General features: G+C 43.4%; 2 protein-coding genes and 1 long non-coding RNA gene across 8 annotated transcripts in view; 2 read left to right on the top strand and 1 right to left on the bottom strand.

Moving 5' to 3' along the window:
• CMTM8 (CKLF like MARVEL transmembrane domain containing 8) overlaps positions 1-6,725 on the top strand; it is a 44,754-nt gene extending 38,029 nt beyond the window's left edge. Inside the window, exons 2-4 of the mRNA XM_026686578.2 lie at positions 2,491-2,664; positions 5,165-5,281; positions 5,920-6,725. Of these exons, the coding sequence (XP_026542363.1) occupies positions 2,491-2,664; positions 5,165-5,281; positions 5,920-6,003 (375 nt within the window). The 3' untranslated portion in view covers positions 6,004-6,725. The remainder of the gene's footprint in view (positions 1-2,490; positions 2,665-5,164; positions 5,282-5,919) is intronic.
• The window catches only part of LOC148128860 (uncharacterized), a 38,112-nt gene extending 14,900 nt beyond the window's left edge, over positions 1-23,212 (bottom strand). The window contains exons 1-3 of one of the 2 annotated variants that reach the window (XR_015745833.1): positions 23,060-23,212; positions 15,051-15,176; positions 8,514-8,826 (exon numbers count right to left, since the gene is read on the bottom strand). This is a non-coding gene — a long non-coding RNA (uncharacterized LOC148128860). Of the gene's footprint in view, positions 1-8,513; positions 8,827-15,050; positions 15,177-23,059 lie in introns of those variants that run through there. The other variant, XR_015745834.1, reaches the window with a different exon arrangement.
• The window catches only part of CMTM7 (CKLF like MARVEL transmembrane domain containing 7), a 30,789-nt gene continuing 27,394 nt past the window's right edge, over positions 23,206-26,600 (top strand). For 3 of the 5 annotated variants that reach the window (XR_015745832.1, XM_087946555.1, XM_087946558.1), the window contains exon 1: positions 23,206-23,669. Coding sequence is in view for 4 of the 5 variants with exons in the window: in XM_087946555.1 (XP_087802681.1) it covers positions 23,526-23,669 (144 nt within the window). In the remaining variant the exon portion in view is untranslated. The remainder of the gene's footprint in view (positions 23,670-26,600) is intronic. The other 2 variants (XM_087946556.1, XM_087946557.1) reach the window with 1 other exon arrangement.

Here is a 26,600-nt window from a genome sequence, read left to right on the forward strand (position 1 = left end):
GTTTTCATATTAGACATGTTTAGTGTCCACCAGCAGAAAGCCTGCATAGCACACCCAAAGACTGCAGGAGGGTCACTTCTGAAAAATTATCCAGGATTTTCTGCAGCATTTGCCAAAGCTACCCAGCTTGGAAGCATTTTATTGTCTGCCAATGATTCTTACGTTTTTTTAAATTTCTTTTACATAATTCAAAACCACATTAGTATGGTTTAAGGCTACTTCTTTGTGAATTCCAGGCAATAACCTCTGTACATGCATCCTTTTCTTTCTTACAATGAAAGACAAGATTACAATAAGAAACTGAACAGATTCCATAAACTATCAAAGCAACCATGTGCTTGCAACAGAAAGAACAACCAGGTTATTATGAGATACGCTTACATAATTGTGGTAGGTAGTTCTTCAACATACCTACCAAGTAGTGGCTAAGAATGAAAGGATTGTTCTATTGTTTGTCCTAGATACCTGTGATATTAGAGCCTAATATATTTCCTAAGTTGGCTGGGCCTGTGAATCTTAAATCAATTTGCAACAGACATTTAAACTCTGTGGAAATCTGTTCACGGTAATACCTACCTATTCACAGCTATGGATTGGACATAATTTATCCAAGATTATCCAACCTGATCTTTTAAATTCTAATTAAGAAATATGTAATATTATTTTGAAGTTTGTCAGGCTCAGTGAAATGTGGTCCTCCATTTTCCGAGCAAGCTGAAAATGACAACCCTCTCTTACTCCATTATATCACAACACTGTGACCAAAATAAATGAACAGTGTGTCAGACCTCACACCATGCCTAAAGTGATATTATCTGGGTGTTCTGCCACTGATGAGAATCAGACAGCAGAACTAAAACCTTAAGACTACTACTCAGTCCTTTATGCTATCCATTAGCATAGCAAAAACTACTGTGATATTTTAATACATTAATACACCCTTTATGATTGCAATTAGTTTCATTTAATGCATAGAGAATATCAACTAAGCTTTTAATAAAAGAAGTGATATAAATCTATCACAAAATTATGTTATTCTGACAATCTTAACTTTCTATAGCCTTTTTCTATAGATGAGAGTTTAAATAATTAGTATGTGTCGACCTGTGCTGTTAAAGTCTGGTTAAATAAAAAAAAAAAAAGTTTATTATTAGCAAGGTAGATCTGCTTTCCTGACTTTAATTTAGAAGTTCCAAATGATAATGTTGCAGAGAACCAGAATTACAAGCATGATTGGATTAATAAAGTTAGCATTTTAGAAGGTAAACATACTGATCTCAATCACTAAATTGACTGAACTCAGGGATATTAAATGGAGAGAAACAATTGTAGCCATATGTGTTTGGGACTATACTTCAAACTGTGCATTGTTATGGATTAAATAGAAAAATAGAAAAATTATTTTATGTCCAATATTATTTATAATTTTGGACAGAAAACCATGCAGTAATGCTTAAAAGATTAAATAACCTAATTGCTGTTATATACAGCACAGAAATTAAAACATTAACTCAATTTCATCAAAAGGTATTTTAGAAATTAGTGATACAAAACAAATCTCTTTGTGGATCAGTGGTGACCTCCAGTGGCTGCAATTGCTATTCTGTCTGAATTTGTAGTCAAGCTGTAATCTACTCAAGTCCAATTCTGTTTAGTACAGGGGTCGCCAACCTTTTGGACCTCAGGGACCAACACTCATAATTTTAAATCCCACAGACCAGAGACTCTGGGAAAATCCCCAAAAAAGTCTGCCAGGAAAATTCCCCACCCCGTTTTCCTACCAATTGATCATTCTTTATTTGGGATCGCAGGATACTGTCTCCAGCTCTGTTTTCAGGGGGAAAGAGAGAGAGAGACTTTTGGCTTCATGCAAGGAAAGCAGCAGAAGTCTTTCTCTCCCCCAAACTCCACCAGAAATGAGTCTTTGTGAGACTTGTTGTGCCGGCACAGCCTCTTGGAGCAGGATGCCTTGCAGAGTCCCAAAAACTCATTTCTGGCGGAATTTGGGGGAGAGAAAGAAAGACTTTTGCTGCTTTCCTTGTGTGCAGCCAAAAGCAGAAGAAAGAAGCAGCCTGGTGGCCAGGCATGTGGGGCAAGTTCCCCCCCTCCACCCTTTCCCCTCTTCCCTCACTACCATGTGTTGTTCTCAAATGCAAGTGATGCAAGCCTTGTGTTCCTGCGCAGCCTGGATTAATTGCTTTGAGGGGTGCTTTGGGGGTGACATTTTTCTGTGCATCACCAAAATTTTCTCACAGTCCACGAGTGGTCCCCGGCCCACTGGTTGGTGACCACTGGCTTAGTGTTTTCATGATCAGCTAAGATCACTCTATGCTGTATCTTATTTGATGAGTTTTTTTAAATGGAGCAAGGAGAAGAAAAAAGAAAAATTAAACCTGAAAATTCATATTCTGGAATCATTAAAGTTTTTAAAACAATTCTTAGATGTTTTACTTTGCATACCACAATAATATTCTTTTCATATATTTGTAGGTATTAGGCTTGCTAGTGTGGATGTTGATTATTGGAACTGACTATTTTCTGTACCCTGTCTTTGGATGGATAATGTTTGTGGCTATATTTTACTGGATTCTTACACTCTTTTTTTTGATCATCTATATGACAATGACCTATACGAGGATACCTCAAGTGCCATGGACCACAGTTGTGAGTATTTGTTCATTTTTTTACAAGCAACTCAAATATTGCAGAAAAGAGAGACCTATCTATAGCAGCCTTCCCAGAACAAGGGTAGTGGATGAGGCCATAATATTTGGCTTGGCTTTGTTAGATTAAGGAGATGGATGCAGAACCTTATGCAGTTCCCTTAAGAAAATGCATAACATATTCTAAGTGGAACTGTATTTCCCAATTTTGCAGGGAGAATTCCAAGCATCTTTTATTTGCTTGACCAACTTATGTCAAATGTTCTGCTAGCATAGCATCATTTTATGAAACACTCCATACCACCTGAGCCATTTTTTTTAAAAAAATGTACATATTAGTTTGACAAGGAAATATTAGTTAAATGGAGATTAATATTTTCCCATGTATTAACCACCAAAAGAATATCTGCAAGAAGCTTGTCTTTTCTGATAAATTAGTCTATAATTTCCCTGGCAGTAGTGGGTTGAAAGGCAGCATACTCGAATTTGATCCACTGTTTTGTATGCCACATTCAATTATTATTCACTCAAAATCACTGTCAAGAAGCGGGCTGAAGCAGGATATATACACAGAAAAATTGAGATCACTAGTCTGAACACATATACCTTCTGCCTCATTTAGGTTGACTTATCACAGCCATTGTGATCTTCAGCCCTGCCAGAAACCTATAATTGTTTTAGCCAGCTCTTGACTCAACTATGAGGGCTACTGTTTGACTGTTTTGTTGTAATCACCAGTGTCTTAGGCCATCCTGGTATCACATGAAGCTGTGTACACAACAATGGGAAGGGTACAGCTTGTAAGTCTTATTTAGGAGAAAGGTTTTCCTCTTCCTTTTTAATCAGTAGGTTGGAGACTTTTCTCACCAGCAAACTACTTTGAGAAATTATGTTCCCTAAGGCAGTGGTCCCCAACCTTTTTTGTGCCAGGGACCAGTTTCACGCAGAAACACTTTTTCAAGGACCGGAGGGGGGGGAGTCCGAGTTTGGTTGTTTGCTTGCAGACGTTTCATTATCTGACTAGGTAACATCTGATGTTGTTACCCAGTCGGGTAATAAAACATCTGCCAGCAAACCACCAAGTTCAGGGAGCGCCAATGCCTCCTCATTGCAACCCTGAGCGACAGATAGTCCCTGCAGGACGGCTGAGAAGCCCCGCCTCTCGGCCCTGCCTTCATCAGCCCCATCCCTCAGGTGTCTCCCTCCCTCCCTCAGCCTCATCCCTCAGGTGTCTGCCTCGTTCCTCTCTCAGTCGCTCTCTCGCTCCTCCACCAGCCCAGGAAGAAACTGCTTCAAAGAAGCCTGCAGGGTGGCTTTTCCTGTCGGCGCAGCTCTTCCGAAGCGCCCGTTCACCCCCACCCCACCGCCCACGGTTCAATCCAGTGCTCCGTTCTGCCTGCCTGCCTTCGTTTCTGGTGGTTTCGAGCGCAGCTCCTCCGAAGCGCCCGTTCACCCCCGCCCCACCCCCGCCGCCCGCGGTTCAATCAAGTGCTCCGTTCTGCCTGCCTGCCTTCATTTCTGGTGGTTTCGGAGCACAGCTCCTCCAAAGCGCCCGTTCACCCCCGCCCCCGCCCGCCGCCCGCGGTTCAATCCAGTGCTCCGTTCTGCCTGCCTGCCTTCATTTCTGGTGGTTTCGGAGCACAGCTCCTCCAAAGCGCCCGCTCACCCCCGCCCCGCCCGCCGCCCGCGGTTCAATCCAGTGCTCCGTTCTGCCTGCCTGCCTTCATTTCTGGTGGTTTCGAGCGCAGCTCCTCAAAGCGCCCGTTCACCCCCGCCCCGCCCGCCGCCGGCAGTTCAATCCAGTGCTCCGTTCTGCCTGCCTGCCTGCCTTCGTTTGTTTCGAGCAGCTTCGGCTGAGTAAAAGAGGCGAATAGTTATTATTCTCAGCCGAAGCTGCTCCGAAACAAATGAAGGCAGGCAGGCAGGCAGAACGGAGCACTGGATTGAACCTGGATTGATTGGCGGCGGGGTGGGGGTGAACGGGCACTTCGGGGGAGCTGCGCCGACAGGAAAAGCCACCCTGCCGGCTTTGAAGCAGTTTCTTCCTGGACTGGTGGAGGAGCGAGAGAGCAACTGAGAGAGGAACGAGGCGGGAGGAAACCGAAGCCGCTGAGCCAGAGAGCAGGACAGGCTTTGGTTGTTTCCTCCCTCCCCTCCTTTCATTTGTGTCCTTGATCCCTGATCCCAGCAGCATTCACCGAAGGCGAAGAAAGCCACCATTTTTATTTTATTTTTATTTTCTTTGCGGCCCAGTGCAAAGTGATCCACGGACCGGTACCGGTCCGCGGCCCGGTGGTTGGGGACCCCTGCCCTAAGGTATTAATTCAGACAATATTTAACTGCAGTGGCTTTCTCCCCAACTTGATGCTCTCTAAATATGAGGGAATAAATCACCTTCATGTCCAGCCAGACTGTCTTAAATTAGGAAATGATACAATTGTGCATAGAATGATGTTAGTAGGGAGGAGTTATGCTGATCTCCCCCCCCCTACATCCTGCAGGGTCTGTATTTTAATGGCAGTGCCCTTCTCTTGTACTTAATTGCTGCTATTTCCGAAGCATGTGCAGTCACCAAAGAACCTGACTACCACAATTACAATAGTTGGGCAATATCTTCGGTAAGATCACAATTAAACTTAATATAGCAGTGAGGGAAGAATGTTTTTGCTTTGGTTCATTTACCTCTAAAATCAGATATAAGAAGATTCAAGATAACCAATTATAATTAGACATTCTTAAATGTGTAAACTTTTGTTAAAAGTACTACTTAAGTCCTGCTTTTTTCACCTAGGATGTGCTAATGGCCAGATCAACAAGACCATTTAATACATGTTTATTTCCTTTTTCCTTGCAAATGAACATTTGCAGTGCTATTAATTTTGTGCACTTTTATAGAATAAAGCACCATGGAAGCAAACTTATTGAATACATATTAATACAGTAAAGAAGCATTATGTAACTACTTATTAATCTCTAGTCAACAGCAATCAAAAATCACTTGTTTTCACTAATGTCAATGTGGAATTGCTTCTTGCAAGGATCATCCTTACTATGAATAACATTAAAGCCCAATAATATTTCTTCCACAGAATTTAGTGTCCTGCTGGGTATGGAAACAATGTGATTTTAAATTTATTTTTTTGTATTATCCCTTCTATTATATTTGATTTGAATATAAATAAAAATCTGGCTGAAGATTTTTACTGTTTTCTAATAATTTTGTCTCTCTCGCCTCCTGTCCCCCTCCCCCATGCAGTTCTTTGCTTTCATTGTTGCTTCCTGCTATGGTGGAAATACCTACTTTACTTTTGTATCTTGGAGATCACGGACCTTGCAATAAATATTATCTTCTAATAAAAGAATTCTGCATGTAAATGTTATATAATTTTGATGAAACTATTTAAGTAATGTGGTTTCACTCAAAAATAAAAACAAATAATTCTTTTTGAAAATTATGGAAAGGATAGCTCACCTGACCGAAATTGTTCTACACAAGTTCTTATTAACTTCTTCATTTGAATTAATCATTGTGACAACGCTCAGTTACCACAAACAAGAAGCAGAAGGCAGAAATGATATAGGAGGGAAGAGAAGAAAGCATGGAAGTGGTTTAATGTTGTTTGCACTGGGGGCACTTCCATACAGTATTGTGCCCCTTTGAAAGCTGCTCCAGATCTCAGGATTCTTATCAATAGTGTTGGAGACCATTGTACAACCAGGGCTGCTATCTGATGGGACTGATTTAAAATCTGAAAACTTTTGTAACATGAAAAATATGTATCCTCAGATAAAATACTATAACTAAAATGTTACTCTTTGTATCAACTCATATAATTTCCTTAGTGTATAGTGTTGTAACAAATCAGTACAGTTGTTTCTTCATGAATGTTTTTGTTTAAGCATGCATTTATTAGAAAAATCTACTGTTTTATAGAACCTTCTATTTCTTGCAAATGTGTATAACCTTTCAAGACTGTAGATTTCGATATAAATGGGAATAGTTAATAATTCATTGGGGTACATACATTTAGGGAAGCAATTGAATAAAAAATGCATTACTATAATAATCTTGCACAAGTCTGTAGTGTGATTGCATTTAAAATACTGTGTTCCATTCTAGTAATTGGACCTCACTTTAGATCTGGAAAAGATGCAGAAAAAAAGAATTAAAATGACCAGGGACATGAATAATTAAATTTAAAATGTTATTTTTAATCATTTTTCTTAAACGATAAAAATGTGTTACGTGTTGCTGTATATTGAATAGTGAAAAAGCAGGTAACAATTTTTCTGTTTCTCACAATGCTAGAACGGAAGATTATTACATGACTCTGAATGATATAGGATTTGGAGCAGATAAATAGAGACTACCTTAAACCATTGTATAAGGAATTAAATACAAAAAGAATAGAGGTGCCCATTAGATCAATTGCTGCTGGCAGCATTTCTCTGAAAACTAGTTGCTGAGAAACATCAGTGAAAAAAAAATAAACCTCTATAATCTGTGGTTTCTTTAATCAGAACTCTATACTTTAGATTTAATGTTGGTTACATTAATGAAAAGATGGCTCCATTTTGAGATCCACCTGTGCAGTGATTTTAAAATGCCTGACTAGGGCCTGGAAGTTCAGGAATCAACCCCATCATCAGCCATAACCTGTTTTGGTTCATCACTTAGGGTTACTGTTATGGAAAAATGTGTAAATTGAACTTGTGTGGGAAAGTTTTGATATAAACAAAAATGAATAGTGTGGAAAGTTTTAAAGTGTCATCGTGTTTGCCCTCACTTCCTAAGGTTCTTCACCATGTTGTATAAAAATGATTTGCAGCTCAGCTATCAGTACATTCCCTTAAAAGCAGAAATCTTATTTAGACTTAGGGGTTGTTCTTGCAGCTTTTACATGCAGTTATCTTATGATAAACAAATATATTCATCCTCTGGGGATCTGAACAAACACAATTCTGCATCAGTGGCACAATTTGACCACTTAACACTGTCAAATGTCAGCATTAACATTCCAAAGTTACTGCAACAGAAGCTATGATTGGGGGAAGGGGGAACAAAAAAATTATAATCTTAGGGAAAGTTTTCTTGAGATTTAACACAAAAATATGACAGTTTGCTTTCAGAAATAGCACCAATTTTTAATGATGTACTCATCTATATTAAGCACAAAAAGGGGAATGCTTTTCTTACATATTTCTGGCATATTTAACACAGATGCTTATAATGATGAAGTGGTTAAGGAGCTTGGCTAGAAACCAGGAGACTTCAGTTCTAGTCCCAGTTTATGCATGAAAACCAGCTGTGTGACTTTGGACCAGTTAATCCCTCATTCCAACCCACCTCACAGGGTTATTTATGTGGGGTAATTGAGAAGAGGAAGGAGCATTATATATGTTACTCATGTTATTTTATAAAATAAAAATGAAATTAAAAAAAAATCTTAATAGGAAAATCTTGTCAATCTCTGATTGGTGAATAATAGCACAACACACACACGCACACACACATATGGGCGGTCAACCCATAATTGCAGACTACAAATAAAAATTCCTACAATGTGTTTGAATTGTGCAATGGATAGATTTTACTTGCTTCTGAAAATGCAAGAAAAATTATCTATGGGTTGGGGGAACATCATGGGGAAGGGCTACCCCATTGTTGATGCCCAATGTACCTCTCATGGGGGAATCTTCAACTAATCCTTTCTGGATGTTCGAACTGGATGGGCAGATTTCATTTTGGCAAACTTGCTATTGCTGTTGGTGCCAATTGTATCTAAGAGTTGTATAGATCTCTGTCAGCCCAGCGCAGCACATGGGCTGCCATTCAGAGGGGTGGCCTCGACCTCCCCAGCCCCAAACTACACGGACCGCCGCGTCTTTCCCAAGCTGCGTAGCGGTTACTGCTGGGGCTGCGGCGTCTTGGGGAGTGGCCATGTGCTGTCCAGCCAGGTATAGTTAGTTAGGAATTGGGAGCTGTCCCCTTAAGGGAATGCATCATTGTAGTTAAGGTATCCTGGGAAATGTAGTTCATGTCATGTGGCCACATCTGTAATCCTGATTGGTCACTGAATTGATCCTTGGTGGGTTGGGGGAGGTTTCTTCACTCTTGCTCGGACCCTAGCTTCGGGCTAGCTCTTCTCCTTTGGCTCTATTACTATGGGATGAAATAGGGGAAAAGATTACTATCATTTTACACTATGATATCAACTATGCAAAGAATTGGAAATTAGATGCATCTCAACATAACTGTGAGTTACCTTGAGGATACCTAATATAATCCAATAAAAGAAACTTTGTATGGAAGAATTTGTAGAGTTATCTGTCTTTATATTCAGCAAGTGAATCAAAGGACAGAATAGTAAAATCATATGTAGATCTGAATTCCTGCAATCCCTCAGTAAAAAGACAGTTAATTTGGACTCCTAAAAGTAAAGAATTGTTGTTATATCGGAATCCCTGTGAAGATTAATAGCAATTTGATTTCCTGTGATAAAGACAAAGATATATTGAAGCTAGGAGTAAATGTGGAATGCTAAGCTCTCTGTGCCTTGTTCTCCTTTGAAACAACAAACTTTCAAAGCCAGCGTGAATTGGCAGGGAGGGGCAAGAAATCCACCCCTTCTCCTTTTTCTCAAGAGACTTTCAAACTTCCTATTCTGTTGCTTAATTTGCATCTTCCCATTGTTGACCAAAGTAATGAGAGAATTTGAGTGGGGCATGGACTGTTTTCCTCGGACCAAAGTTTAAAAAATAGTTTGAATTTGCTGAATCAATGTCTGTTTGCAAAAGGAGAAGGAATTGAGGCAAGAAGCCAATATTTCCATTAACCACAAAGGAATGAGGAAAGTTCACAGGAAGAGGGCTATCAAAATTCCTCATCTCCATAGAAACGGACTGCTAGTGAAGTAGATAGCCATTGTGTTCAAGCTCTTACAAATGTAGATGTGAGAGGTCTCTAAGCCTACTTTGTCAAGAGGAAGTGGCTCATAAAAATACCTAGCAGCTAGCCATCTCCATAGAAATGGGCTGTAATCCCCCCCCTTTTTTTCTTTGAAGACAGAGTTTTAAAGAGAATTACAGTTTGCCATTCATCCTTCCAGGTACAGTCAAAAGGATTCGTTCTTTCTTCTGGATTTAAAAGGCTATCTATAAAATTAAAGGATATCAGTCTACATTACTTAGCTAACAGAAATTATCTAACCACAGCGTTCATGCAATGGATAAAAGTATTCCACATTTTTAATGACTTTTCTTTCCAGTCTAATGCCAGCCTATAGCACCATCTGGTGGTCAAGTAGAAATTTCACAGAGAATTTCAAAACAATTTTTTTTTTCGTGGCAAGTAATGAATTTACAGGAGGTTTCCTCATTTTAGCCAGTGTTAAACCAATGAATTTCATAGGAACATTCTATTTTATCTGGCAACCCCTGGTGACTTAATCCAGCACCATCTGCAGCCCAATCTGTGCTTAGCAACAGTGTCTCCCAGACTTTGCAATGCACCTTACAGCGGCCAAATTGTGTACTTTGTCAGCATATCCCAGATCTTGCAACACACATCTCTAGTGGTCAACCACTGAAATTTGCAGAACTTGCTCAATTCAGCCACAAATCTACAACACCACCTATGTGCTCAAGTACTGAATTTAGCAGAAGTTGTTACATTCAGTTACCTGCTTGCAGCGTACACTAGTGGAAAAAGGGAAGTGCACAGAAAACCACTAAATTTTCCAAATTCACCTTTCGCCAATTTGAAGCATGGAAACGTCTTCAGCCACGACAGATGTCTCTGATGTACCAGAGGACTCGAACCCTCCACCCACCTTGATGTAAACATGGAGCCTGGTTCCCTAAACCCAGAATCGGAAGTCCACAACTCGGGAGAAGCAGCTGGCTATGACATCAGAAAGAATAGGAAGCTTATAGAGAACCCATGGAGGCACACTTGAAAGAGGATTGGGAGAGGCAATATCACCACTATGCAGATTCATGGTTGGAGCTAGAGGAGATCTGCGAACCCCCCAAATGCAAGCTGTCCCCCGAGATAATCCGCACATTGCTAGATGATCTAGATGCCCTTCTCACAAGGTGGAGAACCAGTGAAGATAAATTCAAGTCCATCCAGTCAAGACCGGGTGACCCAAAACTCCAAGCACACGTCCAATGCTTCAAGGAGTTTCACAAGGAACGCGAAGACTGCATTCAAGAAGGAAAAAACTCCCTCCAGGCCGCATTCTACAATGCACTACAGAGAGAACAAGTATCAAGGGAGAGGGCCACATCCGACATAGGTTTTCAATCACAAGCAGCTTCTTCCTGCTATTCTAAGAAAGCCTCCTCCCTCCATCCCAAACCGGCTAGATTGCAAGCAGGTTCCAGTGTCTCGCGCCAATTCTCTGCTGCTGGGTCTCGCCATCCTTCCAGAGCACCCTCCCGTCACAGCATCGCATCTAAAGCCTCCAAAACTGCAAGTTACGCTGACTGAGCTATACAAGGTGAGATAGAAGTGGTGGTAGCAGAAGCAGATTTATGTATCACGATGGAGGTGACACGGCAGAAGGCAGAAATGGCCAAAGCTCTGGCCAAACAACAGGCAGAAATAGCCAAAGCTTAGCCCAAGTGGAATTGCTTGAATGACAAAGAGAGACAGCAGCAAAAACAGCGCAGGCCGTAGCATGGCGGAAGGTGGCTGACAACGCCTCCTTCAACTTCGACCTCGATGAGTTGGGCGAAGAGAGCCCAGATACACCGGTCAAGCCCAGGTGGATGAGCAGCAATCGCTACAAAACGAGCAGGTGGAACCACCTCAGTCACTTAGAAGTCTCCTACAACCTGGGAAGCACAAGAGTGAATCTCAACCACAGACCCTAAACGTCAGTCATGCAACTGACTTTGTAAGACCTAAAATATGAGATTCACTTCCCACCAACAGCAAACCTTCCCCAACTGATGTTGTACGACCTAAAGTCCGAGATTCTCTTCCCAGAATCAGCAAACCTACCCCAATGTCTCACAGCCTGCTGGGCAAGCAACTTAGCCCACCAATGATCACAAAGACTTCTCAACAACTAGACATGCAACCAACCACAATTGCCACCCTCAATCCACAGTCAAAAGAGTTCTTGCCACAACTGCAAGACAACTCTAATGCACAGCGTGGAACCTACACCCGACTTCAAGAGGTTCTACCTGCATACGTGGGGCCGAATAATGGCCTCCTCATAAAATACTCTGAGGAGAATCACATACCGTCCACAAAGCATACCCTCAAGCCACAACGCTATGCCTACGAGGGCGTCATACCAAGAGATGACCTGCCCTCATAAAGAAGTAACAGAGAACTGCCACTAAGATGGGGAAGGTTGGACTTAGCAGCTAGCAGTGTGTACAAATTCAACGACCAGCCAGGCAGAGAATACCTTCTGTGGAAGAACATTTTCACAAGTACCATTCAACCCGAACGGCTGCTTCCCGGAGAAGAACTTAAAATTTAGTTAGCATGGCTAGGACCACGGTCTAGTTACATGGTGAAGCACATTTATACAGGCATACTCAACGACCCAGGGACCACTCTAAAATGAGCGTGGGATGCTTTGGACCAAAAATATGGTGATGACACATTGATGGAATATTTGCTCCTAGAAAAACTTGACCGTTTCCCATGTATCCACGAAACCCAAAGAGTAGAGGAATTTTGCAACATCCTTACGGAACTGCGAACAGCCAAGGAATGTTCTAACTTACCAGGACTGGCTTGCCTTGATCTCTTCATAACGCAAGAAGGAATCATTGCCAAACTCCCAAAAAAATATTGGAACAAAGGATTGTTTTGTCTGATGCCTTTCTTGCCACAAACCGCAAAAGAGAACCACCTTTTGCCCTTTTCCAAGAATTTGTTGTCCGGCAAACAGAGTCCTGCAACAGCTTTAGAAACCTCTGCCTCAGACGCAGATTCCTTCCAACTAACAAAGAACACAACCGAAACTCTACACCTCGCAAGGTTATATTGCAAATTGCTAGAGATCACAACCTCGCTACAACAAATAAAACAGGAGTCGCGACCTCCATAAAGAATTCGGGAGAGGACTCATCAGAAGCAACCCAATTTAAGCCTCTGACTCCAGAGAGGCCAGTTTTGCCTGTTGCACAACTGTCGACACTCCCTGAACAGGTGCCAGGGGTTTGCAGTGAAATCCCTGACCCAAAGGAAAGATTTGATAAGGGAGTTCCAATTTTGCTACAAGTGTTGCGAATCGAAACACCCAGCCAAAGACTGCACAGCCAAGGTGCAATGTCATCTATGCAACAGCAATGAGCACTCAGCCGCTCTGCATCCAGACAAACACAGCAGACAAACACATAACCCTCCTCTGGCCAAGGAGCCAGTGGTGAGTGTCAATTGCACGGCAGTGTGCACAATAGCACACCAGCCCCTTGCTCGTGTCATCAGATCTGCTTAGCCAATGTCTACCTGAGGGACACCCAGAAGCAGTGAAGATGTACGTAATACTGGATCCTCAGAGCAACCACTCGCTAGCAAGATCTGCATTCTTCGGCCTCTTTGATGTTCTGAAGGAAGAGGTGCACTTCACTATATCAACGTGCACCACACCACGAAGCATGGTGGGGAGGAGAGCTACTGGACTGTGCATAGATGGGAGTTCCCTATTCCCACTGCCGCCTGTGTTAGATACCAGGGATACCAGACGACCACAGCAAGATTGCAATGCCAGAGGTAGCAAGCAACATACCTCACCTGAAACACATGGCTCATCACTTTCCCGCCTTAGATCCTGAAACCAAGATTTTGCTCTTGCTGGGAGTAGATGCCCGACACTTTAGCTTGCATTGAAGTAGTCAGAGGCCCGAGAGGCTCTCACTTTGCCTTCAAAATAGAACTGGGATGGGGAATCTCAGGAATAGTCTGTGTCCATCGGATACAGGCCCCAACCCAGGCAAGTACCTTAGCTTCCTCCGTTCTCCAGAATGAGAGACCTTCTCATTTGAAACTGTGCCAAGAATACTTCATGCTTTCAACAGTCAAACCCATCTTAGGTGAGGCACTGTTTCAGACTACCAAAGAAGAAAAACGACTTAGCCTTGTCTATTGAGGACAAGAGGTTCCTACAGATCATGTATAAGGAATTTCAACAAGATGAAACCGGTAGTTGGGTTGCTCCACTACACTTTCGCTCACCCAGACAATGCTTGCCAAACAACCAACAATATGCGCTCTCTCGCCTCTTTAGTTTGAGACGACTCATGAACCGAAAGCCAGAGATGAAATCTCATCTGGTGGAGTTCATGGACAAGATGATACAGAACAGACACGCTGAACCGGCCCCACCCCTGGAGACAGACGAAGAATGTTGGTACCTACCGTTCTTGGGAGCGTACCACCCACAGAAACCAGGCCAAATACGTATAGTCTTCGATGCCAGCACACAGTTTCAAGGTCACTCTCTGAACAAGGCCCTTCTTACAGGACCTGATCTCACGAACAGTCTCCTTGGGGTGCTCATCCGCTTCAGAAAAGAAGCCATAGCCATTATGGCCAACATACAGCAGATGTTCTATTCCTTCCTCGTACGGAAAGATTACCGCAACTACCTCCGTTTCCTCCGTTTCCTGTGGTTCAGCGATGAACAGCACAACCAACGGATTTTGGAATACAGAATGAGGGTGCATGTCTTTGGCAATGGCTCTTCCCCTGCAATCGCGAACTACGGTCTACAACATACAGCTCGAGAAGGGGGAGACAAATACAGAGCAACTAAATGCTTTGTAGAACACGACTTCTACGTGGACGGCTTGAAATCTGTTCCCATCCCAGCGGAGGCCATAGACTTCTTGAAGAATACACAGCAAATGCTAAGGACGGCCAACCTCAAGCTACATAAGATAGCTTCCAATAGTGAAGAAGTACTAAAGGCTTTTAATCCCGAAGACCATGCCAAGATATTGCAAGACCTTGATTTCGGCAGCGATGCCCCCTTTATCCAACTCAGTCACGGTTTGTGGTGGGACTTGAAGAAAGACTTCTTCACCTTCAAAACCCCAGCCCTAAAGATTGACTTCACGAGGAGAGGAGTGCTGTCAACGGTTAACAGCCTGTTCAATCCTCTAGGGTTTGCAACTCCTATCAGCATTCAAGGTAGAATACTACTGCACACGCTCGCCCAAAACACCAAAGATTGGGATGAACCGCTCCCACCAGAACAGAAGCAAGAGTGGGAGATATGGTGCAACTCTCTAGGCTGTCTCCAAGACATTCACCTACAGCGTACGTATGTTCCCATCTCACCGGTCACGGCACAAATAAAGGAGCTGCATGTCTTCTCCAATGCATCCACGAAGGCAGTTGCAGCCGTGGCTCACCTCAAGGTCTATGGCAGGGAGAGCGACGTGCATGTCGGATTTGTCATGGGAAAGGCAAAACTAGCACTGCAACTGGGTCACACCATTCCATGGCTGGAACTTGGCAGAGCTGTGCTGGCCGTAGACCTAGCAGATAAAATAACGAAGTTGATAGATCTTCAGTTAGAACTGTTTCAGGAAATTCCAAATTGGATAACTTAGTACGAGCCATGGCTTGTAATGTTCTATAAACGAGTTATGTTGTGGCCTGTAAGGTGCAGAACGTTTATGCTCAACACCAGCTAATTTTAACATAGTTTGGAATCTATTGTTAATAAACTCAGTCCCATTATCAGTAACTAAAGTAATTACTCTAAGTTTCATTTTTCCTTCTGCAAACCTTAGCCAATTAAAGAAATGTTGGAATGTTCTGTTTTGTTTTTCATTAGATAGCAGAAACCGTACCGTGAGTAATGGTCCATTATACTCACAGGCACCTCCCAAGCTGGGTTTTTTAGGACCAATTATGTCAGCAAACACAACCTCTAAAGGTTCTTTGCTTTTAAACCCATTCAGTCTGTTTGCTGGAGTAACCATGCTTTTCTCCTGACTACAGGCATTACAGTTTAAGTACTTACTACAGGGTTTTAATTTTACTCCCTCTGACAATTTAACAGTTTATTTAAGCATTTTGAAATTAATGTACCCCAGACGTTTATGCAGTAAATGTATACATTTGTCATGTGTCTTAACATTTTTATAAACTGAGTTAGCCATCTGCAACTGGTCATCATGTATAACATATAAATCATTTTCTAAAGTAGCAGTAACACTTTTACCCTCTTTCTCTATTATACATTTATCTCCCCTAAAGGTTACTACATAACCAATATTAACTAAAGCCCTTACTGATAACAAATTAAATTTCAGTTTAGGTACATATAACATAGATAAATACTCATTTACACATGAACAATATGCAGTACCTTCACCAGACGCTTTCATCTTCCATCCGTTTGCCAATGATACATGTTGCTTACTCGTGGACATTGTTACAAACCTCCCTCTATTTTTAGTAATACACTGCGATGCTCCACTATCAACTACCCACAAATCATGGTTTGTAGTTGAATTGCTAGATATAGCTAAACTAACATTCTTCTTAGCCTTCTGGTGATTACCAGTATTCTGTCATTTTCCCTTCTTACAGAATCTAGCTATATGTCCCTTAGCCCCACAAGAAAAACATTTCCTAACAGTATAGGCAGTTGAACACAAATCCTCTTCTTGTGGTTGTTTCTTTCTCAGTTGATCCCTATCCAGCCGTCTTCTTGCCTCTTCTAACAACCTTCCGGTTATGTCAGTTAATGTCAGTTTATCTCTGGGCAGGACTTCCAGTGAAGATATGTAATCATCATAACTTTCATCCAATGAGGAAAGAATGATATAAACTTGATGCAGCTCTGAAAATATCAGTTCCTTTTCATGTAGCTCTTGAAAAGTTATTTTCATGAAGTTCAAATGAGCTAACATATATCCACCTTTCAAAAGACGTGCTCTAAACAGTTTAGGTGTAAGATGTATGTATGTACCTACACTGTCACGAACATAAATCCTCTTCAAATTCTCCCAACACTTAGCAGCAGACTCTTCTCCATGAATATGGACTAGCTGCTGGTCACTCAGTGTTAGTCCAATGATACAAAGAGCTCGTTCATTGTTCTGTTTAAAGTCAGCTAACATCTTGGCATCGTCTTCATCATCTGGATCCCAAGCATTTACATCTGGTGGATTCTGAACTGCAGCCCATAACCCTTCCCTATGCAGAAGTAGGCTGCACTTCATAGACCAGTAAACATAGTTTGTTCCATCCAACTGGGTTATCAGTGATAGACTTGTTGAAGGGTCTTGTGCCATCTTTTCCAGGACAGTAAACCACAATTAAACAGTAAACAGCTGTCTGTATATGGTACTGTGTATTCACACTAACTCTCAGTTATCTGAGTCTGGTATGGCCTGGGCCCATAACCAGTGTTGAGGTAATTCCCCGTTAGGAGAATGGGTGCACACAGGGAAACGTAGTGAGAGTGATGTTGAATAACACACGACCAGTACACAGATACACTGAATAGGAAAATGTAGGTTTTACTTCCAGTAAATGGTTAAGCAAAGTCCAACAAGCAGTCCAAGTCATACATGGTTAAAGCAGTCGGTATTCAGTCCAGGGATAATCCAAAAAACAAAGTCCAGTATCATAAACAATTCAGTAAATAGTCTTACAGCAATCCAAGAATGACGATCAACAACAGTCAATAGGGAAAATGCCAGAACCAGGAACATCGACCATCAGAACATCTATCAACTATCAACTAACAACTAGGAAACCAGGTTTCTGGCTCCATCTTATGGCCGTTTGAGGAACCACACCCAATTACAATTTTAGCATTCCCTTAAAGAGACAGTATTAAATGTCTATCCTGGTTTATATATTTCCAACCCAACTGTTAGGTGACTATCAATTCCTAACAAGAACCCACCACTTTCTATACAGACAGCAAGGTGGTGCTGGGTTATATCCACAACAAGAGCAGATGCTTCTATGTCTATGTGAGCAACAGAGTAGAGCGGATCAGGAGATCTTCTAAACCCATGCAGTGGCGGTATGTACCATCAGACCAGAACCCTGCAGATCATGCGACAAGATCTATTCCTGCATCCCAGTTAGCAGCCTCTACCTGGCTCAAAGGCCCTGAGTTCTTGTGGTGTACAAACACCCTGAAGCCTGCGACACCCAAACTTTATGAGCTCCTACATCCAGATCAGGATGCCGACATTTGACTTCTAGTCAAGAATGAGCTCCTAGCCCCAGATCAAGATGCCAACATTCCATCTCTAGTCAAGAAGACAGAGGAACAGGTCATCTGCATGCAAACAACGGTCGAACACAAGAAGGCCCTTAAAACCTACTCACTTTGAACGCTTCTCCTGATGGAAACCTCTCATTCTGGGCGTGACTGTAATCATTTGCACAGTTGTCCATCTCCTTGTTCACCAGAAAGGCTTCCAGTCATGCTTCCCGGATCTCTATACCCTAGCAGAGAGATGAATCTTGAGAAATGCACAACAGGATGCATATCCATTGGAATACGGATGCCTGTCAGCAGGGAAGCCCATACCACAATCAAGTCCACTTCTGAGATTGACATATATATATATATATATATATATATATATATATATATATATATATATATATATATATATATATATATATATATATATATATATATATTCTGAGGTTCTCGCGGGTATTTGTATGTGGATCTTTGGTTATTCGGGTTTTCTCCCGCGTAAGATTGGAAGTATCTAGGCAACGTTTGATGAAGTCTCATTCATCATCTTCAGGCTTCTGTCTTCAGCTCTGTGCTTCTCAGAGTGATATGAGCTTGCAGCTGCTTCTTCCTTTTAACTGCTAGTGGGGGTGTGACTTGATTGGGTGGGGGCTTGGCTGTGTTCTGATTGGGTGGGGGGTGTTCTCATTGGTTGGGGGTTTGGCTGTGTTCTGATTGGTTGGGGGTTGGCCATGTTCTGATTGGCTGGAGGTGTGTTCTGTTCAGGTGGGGGCTTGGTTGTGCTCAGGTTGGTCTTAGTTACTGGGGGATTTGAGCTGGTGAGCTGTGATCTTGCTGTTTGGCTTCGAGTTCGTGGTCGTGCTGCATCTTCATGGTGGGGGTCAGTTCGCTTCATGTATGGCTCAGAGGGGTTTGAAGTGGGTAGTGATGCAGCTGCAGTGCGGCTTCTGGTCTGTGGTCGTGTCTCATCTTCTGTGTGGGTGTGAGTCTGCTTTTTACGTGGAAGTGTGGTGGTGGCATCTTGTGTGGCCCTCGTGGGTGTGGGTCTGGTGTCATTCATCATGTTAGGTACTCGTCTGTTCATGAGGGCGGGTTCCCAAATGGCTGGTAAGCGGGAGGTGTCATCTCTTTTATTCACAGCATGAATAAGCATACATGAAGTGAACTGACCCCCACCATGAAGATGCAGCACGACCACGAACTCGAAGCCAAACAGCAAGATCACAGCTCACCAGCTCAAATCCCCCAGTAACTAAGACCAACCTGAGCACAACCAAGCCCCCACCTGAACAGAACACACCTCCAGCCAATCAGAACATGGCCAACCCCCCAACCAATCAGAACACAGCCAAACCCCCAACCAATGAGAACACACCCCCACCCAATCAGAACACAGCCAAGCCCCCACCCAATCAAGTCACACCCCCACTAGCAGTTAAAAGGAAGAAGCAGCTGCAAGCTCACATCACTTTGAGAAGCACAGAGCTGAAGACAGAAGCCTGAAGATGATGAATGAGACTTCATCGAAACGTTGCCTAGATACTTCCAATCTTACGCGGGAGAAAACCCGAATAACCAAAGATATATATACCGTGTTTCTCATATAATAAGGCCGGGTCTTATTTTTTTTTGAGCCCCGAAAAAATGGCTAGGCCGTCTTTTTGGGGGTGACTTAATTTCCCCCCCCCCTTGCATCTTTGGGCGGGCGGCGACGGATTGGATGTTGACCTCGGCGTTGGTGGGGCACTTCGTATCGGGGTCAACACAGGCAGCACCATATCCGCGTGTGCAACAAAAGTACTTCCTAACAGCAAGCCCCCCCACCATTCCCCCCATTTCGCATGTTTTAATATAGGCCTTAATTTGGGGGGGAGGGGCTTAATTTCATTTCATGCCTATAAAACATGTTGGGACTTCCTATTGGGGGAGGCCATATTGTTGGAGAAACAGGGTATATATACATACATACATACATACATACATACATACATACATACATACATATTGACAACCAAAAAGTAGTTAGGGTAGGTGGACACCTATGCAAAGCTGACATGACCTCATATAGCAAGCACCGCATCATCCTTCCTGCTAGCCAATATGTAATGAGACTGGTAGTACAACACTACCATGAAGCAGTCCACCATCAAGGCCGCCACTTTACAGAAGGTGCCATCAGAGCGAATGGATTCTGGATCGTTGGCGCCAAACAATGCATCATGACTGTTCTTAATTCCTGTTAACATTGTCGCAAACAACAGGGCGTAACCCTACAACAAATGATGGCTGACCTACCACCTGAACGCCTGAGTCCCGAGCCACCTTTTACCAATGTAGGCCTAGATGTATTTGGCCCTTGGTCAGTGTCTGCCCGTGTCTGAAGGATCGACCCACGGTGCCTCTGCCAGAGAAAACAGAGTTCTAGAGGGCTGCATACCGTCACAGCCCTCTTGAGCTCCATTTTCACTTGCAGAAGTCTGCAAAAGGCCATTGCAGCCAAAAATGGCTGACGAGAGTCCTGAAGGAGGCTGTTGTAGCTGAAAACGGAGTCCAGGATGGCTGCACACACCTCTCCCAAGCCCTGTTTTCACTGGCAGAGTGGTAGCAAAACTAGTAGCAAAAGTGGCATTTGACCACAAGGCATCGAGAAACGTTTCCTCTTTTGCATTTGAGCATCCAAGAAGAGACAGGAAAGGAGAAAGGGAAAGAGGAAAGACAAAGAAAAAGGAAAGATGGGACGAGAGCAAGGAAGGAAAATGAAGGAAACAGGAAGGAAGAAGAAAGAATGAAGAGAGAGGAGAAAAAAGGAAGGAAAGAAGGAAGGAGATTATAATGAGCGGGATGGAGGGTCTGAGGGAATTTTGCCTTAGCACTTGGCCACCAGCAATCCTACTGCCCTTTCACCATCCCCTTGTCTCCTGAAGTTTCCTGGTAATCTCCCATTCTATCACTGAGGATGCTTTGGTTACAAAGCCAGGTCTCCTTGCATGGAAAATGAGTGGGCTTTCCTCTGACCCACTTACTCTTCTCTCCCATGCACTTCTTGACCAATGTGGCCAAGGAGACAGAGAACAGCAGCCTCAAGGAGGAGGTAAAGTGCAGCTAGGCACCCCCTCAGAGAAATGGGGCTGGGTTGGGCTAGGCCTATGATGGCGAATCTATGCCATGTGTGCCAGAAGTGGTATGCGGAGCCATCTCTCTGAGGATGCCGGCTATCGCCCATTCTTCTGGGTTCCAGCACGCGCATGCGTGCCAGCCAGCTGGTCTTCATGCATGCATGCATGCTAGAAACCAGAAGAGCAGTTCCCCCGGTGCACATGTGCACACAGGTCAGCTAGCCTTCGTGTGTGCAGGAGCACCGGAAACCAGAAGAGTAACTCCCCAGAGCACATACACACACCAACAGGTCTTCCTGCACGTATGCACATTAGAAAGCGCAAGACCAGGTGGCCAGCACACATGCACGTACTGGGAAGCTAAACTTCCAGTTTCCAGCACTCCCACACACGCGCATCAGGAAGCTGCTCTTCTGGCTTCTGGCGTACACTCTTCATGCCGAAAAGGTTAGCCAACACTAGGCTAGGCTGTGGGGTCCCAGTGCCCTGGGAGTTTGAGGGCCAGGATGCCCTCAAACACACTTCCCCTCCACTGCCTAGAGCACTGGACAGCCTGTGCCACTGTCCTGGGTCCTCTGCATGGCCTGAGAAGGACCATGAGGCGGCCTCTGGAGGACAAGGGTTTGGCGCTGTCCTTGGTCTTGTCTTCCTTCGCTGGAGAAAATGGATCTCCCAGCTACACTGGGCCATCATAGGTGCCCCTGACAGAGTGATGTCAAGCTGGCCACGCCCACACCTGCCACACTCACCCAGCCCACCAAAGTCAAACACAACCCTGATGCTGCTCTCAATGAAATCAGTTTGACACCCCTGAATTATATTATTTCTAAGCAATGTGAAGGAACAATTGAATTAAAATATATGTGAAATTAATTACATTAAACTGTCTATAAGTAGCAAAATTATTTAGGCTAAGGGAAGCCCATATATGTTATATAGTCAGCAAGTGGTGGTATCTAGCTAACCATGTCTGAATAGAGAAGCCAACCAGGGTATTTTTGATTATTAGATAGTTGAACATAAGATTATCAGGGAATGCTAAGACTTCTGGCTATGAGAACTTGAAAAATATCTTGGAAGGTGATTGGCAAAATGTTTACAGAATACACCGGTATATGCTATTTCTGACAAAGCTGCATTAGTGTGTCCATGAAGTCACCAGTAGTCAAGCTTGATTATAACTCTTTTTTTAATGTCATGCAGAATGCTCTCAAATCAGAGTTAATTAGCAATTTTTTAGTTTAATCCTTATAGTTGGGGTAAGACTCTATAACTTTGGCACACCTTGAGAAATTCATTTTCTGAATTCTCAGTTTTAGTTTTAGCTATGTTGGAGTCCTGAAGCTAATACAATGTAGTGAATTTCAATAAGACAGCATTGCCATTGGATATGGAGTTCCGTGACAGTAAGATGAGCGGGTGAATAAATTTAATACATAAATAAATCCCTGAAGCTGATTCATTGTCCTACCTTTCTGCAGACTAGCCACTTCCAAAAGTATGACTGCAATTCCCAGAATTTGCAGCCATTATGTTCTTTATAACTGGAAGATCCAGAGCTGGAGAAGATCTAATTCACAATCTACGGGATCAGGCCAAGGATCAGGCTTCAACATCAGGTCCCAGTTATATGATAAATCTATTCTTTTAACTTACACTGATTTTTCTTTTAAAATAAAGTGCACCACTTGAAGTGACCTCTAGATTTCTTGGTATTCAGAACAATTTCCTTTTGATTTCTGATTTGTACTTACATTAAGAACTACAAGGCATTTAGGAGATGCCTTTTAATATCTGCATTATATTTAATTTTTATATGAACTATTCTCGTTTATTTGTCCAAAGGCTTAAAGATACTCTAGGACAGTTTTAAACTTGCAGAATGCCTATAAAACTTTGCAACTCTTAACTAACTGTTTCATTTGCTTTTCCATCGTTCTTGGAAAAAGCGGGGAAGAAAGTTTTGCTTTCCATGATCATGACGAGTTCTAAAAATACCTTTTAATATCTTATTAGCCTAATTATGTAGTTTTATTTTTTCCCATTATAACCTAATAGTTACCCATCCTCTTTCGAAAGACTTTCGCAGCAGCAGCTCCGAAGCATTTCACTGCTTCTTCCCTCGCGACCAATTTAATAGACTTCCTGTTTATCGTATATGTGTGCGGAGAAAGGAGGGGGCCCTTTTCTTCCATCTGCCACCTCCTCCTTCCTGTTTTACCTTCTCTCCCCCTTCGCGCGTCCAGCACCGGGTCAAGCCTCCAAGAGCCCGCTCCCCGACATGATCCCTTCCCCAAAGCAGCATTTCCGCCTTCCTCCTTACTCCTGTGGCTTTAGTGGGGTGCTGGACCGAGCCTGTGCCGTTGTCCGGCTCTTAACTGTACAAGGGACATCCTAGCCAGAGAGTTACTGGGCCCCACCCCGCACTGTCCCGCCTCTAGAGTTAAGAAGTGTTGCAATCGTTCTTGGAAAAAGCGGGGAAGCAAATTGCACCCGTTCAATCAGGAAGGCGCTGGATATATCTCTGCATGCGGATCATCAGCACCGATGCCAGCAGTGGGGGCGCTCCGAGCTCTTCTGCTCCGCCGCCACTTTCCTACGGGCCGGACACCGGATTACTTGACAGAGGCTACGCGGGCTCTTGCTCTGCCATGCTAAAAGTGGCCCAAATGGTAAGGATCAGAGGCGACAGGGGTCCCAAGGACACATGGGGAGAAACTTTACTGTTTCGCTAAGCTGCGGGAGAAATTACACTTTCTGACCGTTCAGGTTTTCCAAGGATTTGTTCGCCTGTCGGGCGTTTCCCAGGAAAGACGGGAAGATTTTGCATCGCCCAGCCAACTACAGCTGATGTTGCTGCTGTGTTCCTCAGGGCGGGAAACACGCTGCACGTTTTACCTACCGCAGTTCTCGCCAGGCGACAAAGGGGGAAGCTGAGGCGAAGAGCGGTTCCCAGAGAGCGCCCCGAGTGGGCTATCTGAGAATGATTCCTTGCAGCGGGCGCGCCTCTCCCAACTCTTCAGAGAGGAGCAGTGCAGAGTCAACTTATATTGACAGTTCGACCTTGAGTCTCTCTCTAGGCTGCCCAGAACAGTGTACTGGGCTTAGTTTATACGCTTGAGAATAGAGCCGCGTAAGATTTTTAAAGCAAAGTAATGGAGACATTGAATAAATCATTAAAAAAAATCGCAGCACTGCGAGGCAGAATACTCCAGTTTATTAATACTCAGTCTTTTGAATAGCTAACCCCAGTTATTGTTTGTAGCCTGTATAGGTTTGTTTATTTGACCAATTCAACCACATTGAGCTTTAAAGACTGTCTTTCAGGAGCTGAAAATATAATATCTAGGCTTGAATTAGAAATGCAAACAATTTTGGACAGATAAGTAACCACACACATTGCAGAGTAGGGACTGTTTCAACAGGTATTCATGCTTGATTATTCTTATCTACTAATTTCTTTCATTTGGATTTGTCATAAATAGGGCATTTTAATATTCCATTAACACTTCATTTACTTGCTTGAAGAAAGTGGGGTGTTGAACACTTTCATGCTGCAGCAGAGACTGTTCCCACTTCTCTTTGGAAAAAGGCTGGACCTGCACACCCAAATATTTTCCCAGCATTAACCACTGGCCTAGCCTCTAACCAATTTCTCCAGCGTACTCTGGAACAGCGGTCGCCAACCGGTGGGTTGCGGCCCACTGGTGGGCAATTAATCTGGGCTGTGCAGTTCTTGCGCCTCCTGGCTCTATGAGGGACCCCGGAGTCAGGCCCCTGAGATGCACGCGCCAACCAGCTCCTACACTTGGCGATGGTGGCAACAGCAGTCCCCTCCCCCAGCGCCCACTGTCAGCTCTTCCCCATTAGTTCTCTAGCTTTGAATTGCTCCCGGCTCTCTCTCTTTCCTCCCCCGCCCACGTGTAGACAGGAAAGGAAAGGGAGATGGAGCCATGCACAGTTCTCCCCTTTTCCAGCCCTTGCTGCCTCTCCCAACATTGAAGCCTCGGAAACACAGGCAAAGCCACCACAGTGGTAGCATCCTGAGTTGCCTTTGCATGCTTGGTTAGTTAAGAATCGCCCTACCCAGAGAAGGAAGTGGTACTGGAGGAGGAGGAGGTAGTTGTGGACAAGCAAGCAACTCAGGGCACTACCGCTGTAGCGGCTTTGCCTGCATTTCCGAAGCTTCGATGTTGGGAGAGGCAGCAAGGGCTGGGAAAGGGGAGAGCTGTGCACGGCTCCATCTCCCTTTCCTTTCTGCCTGCACATGGGCGGGGGGAGGAAAGAGAGAGAGCTGGGAGCAATTCAAAGCTAGAAAACTAATAGGGAGAGCTGACAGCGGGGGTTGGGGAAGGGACTGTTGTTGCCGCCACCGTGTGTGGGAGCGTGCATCTCAGGGACCTGAGCCAGGAGGCACGGGAACTGCAAGTGGGAGCATTTGATGATTTCGAAGAACTCCTGGAACATGGTAAATTGGTGTTTTGTAGGTCTCAGTGAAAGAGTGAGCTTTGTTTCATCTCCTTTCCTTCCCTGGTAATGCGAGAGATGCTTTCTCTCCCCCGCCCCCAATTAATCACCAAGAGTGGCAGTCCTTCTGCAGGCAGATGCCTGCTGAGAAGCCCCTGGAGTGGCAGCCAAGGGGCGCTGCCCCCCAAGGAGAGCAAAGCCCCCTTTCTGCCTCTGCTTCTCCCAGCGGCAGTTGCCCCAAGACCCCTCAGCTCAGACACACACACACACACACAGCCGGCTCTTCTGTCTCTTTGGAAGGTGTCAGGTGGGGGGAGGCTTCCAGCCCAGAACATTTTATTTTGTTATCATTAAGTATTTACATTTTTGTTATAATTAAATAAGTGTGTTTGTGTGTGTGTGTGTGTGTGTATGTGTGTGTGTGTATGTATATATACATACGTATATGTGTGTGTGTGTGTATATATGTATGTGTGTGTGTATATATATATATATTATATATATATGTTTTCTTAAGTTTTCATGGTACTTACATGTATGGCATTCAGCTTTGTTCGAGTATTTTCACGTCATAGTAGTGGTGCTTTTAAAGTTGTAGCAACGTTTCAGCAGAATCTCATCTGCCATCATCAGGCTTTTGTATAGTGTCTGCCTGATAACACTATACAAAAGCCTGATGATGGCAGATGAGATTCTGCTGAAACGCTTGCTACAACTTTTAAAAGCACCACTACTATGACGTGGAAAATACCCAACAAAGCTGAATGCATATATATATATATATATATATATATATATATATATGTATGTATGTATGTATGTATGTATGTATGTATGTATGTATGTATATGTATATGTATATGTATATGTATATGTATATGTATATGTATATGTATATATAAGTTTGTTCGGATTTTTCAACGTCATTATAGTTGTGCTTTTAAAGTTGTAGCAACATTTCGGCAGAATCTTATCTGCCATCATCAGGCTTCTGTATTTACAGAAGCCTGATGATGGCAGATGAGATTCTGCCAAACGCTGCTACACCTTTAAAAGCACAACTATAATGACGTGGGAAAATACCCGAACAAAGCTGAATACCACACATACACACACACACACACACACACACATAT

The sequence above is a fragment of the Notechis scutatus genome, chromosome Z, assembly GCF_049901735.1.
Source record: "Notechis scutatus isolate UNSWTSFEM ecotype Mainland chromosome Z, rNotScu1.2, whole genome shotgun sequence".
In the NCBI taxonomy this organism is placed as follows: domain Eukaryota; kingdom Metazoa; phylum Chordata; class Lepidosauria; order Squamata; family Elapidae; genus Notechis; species Notechis scutatus.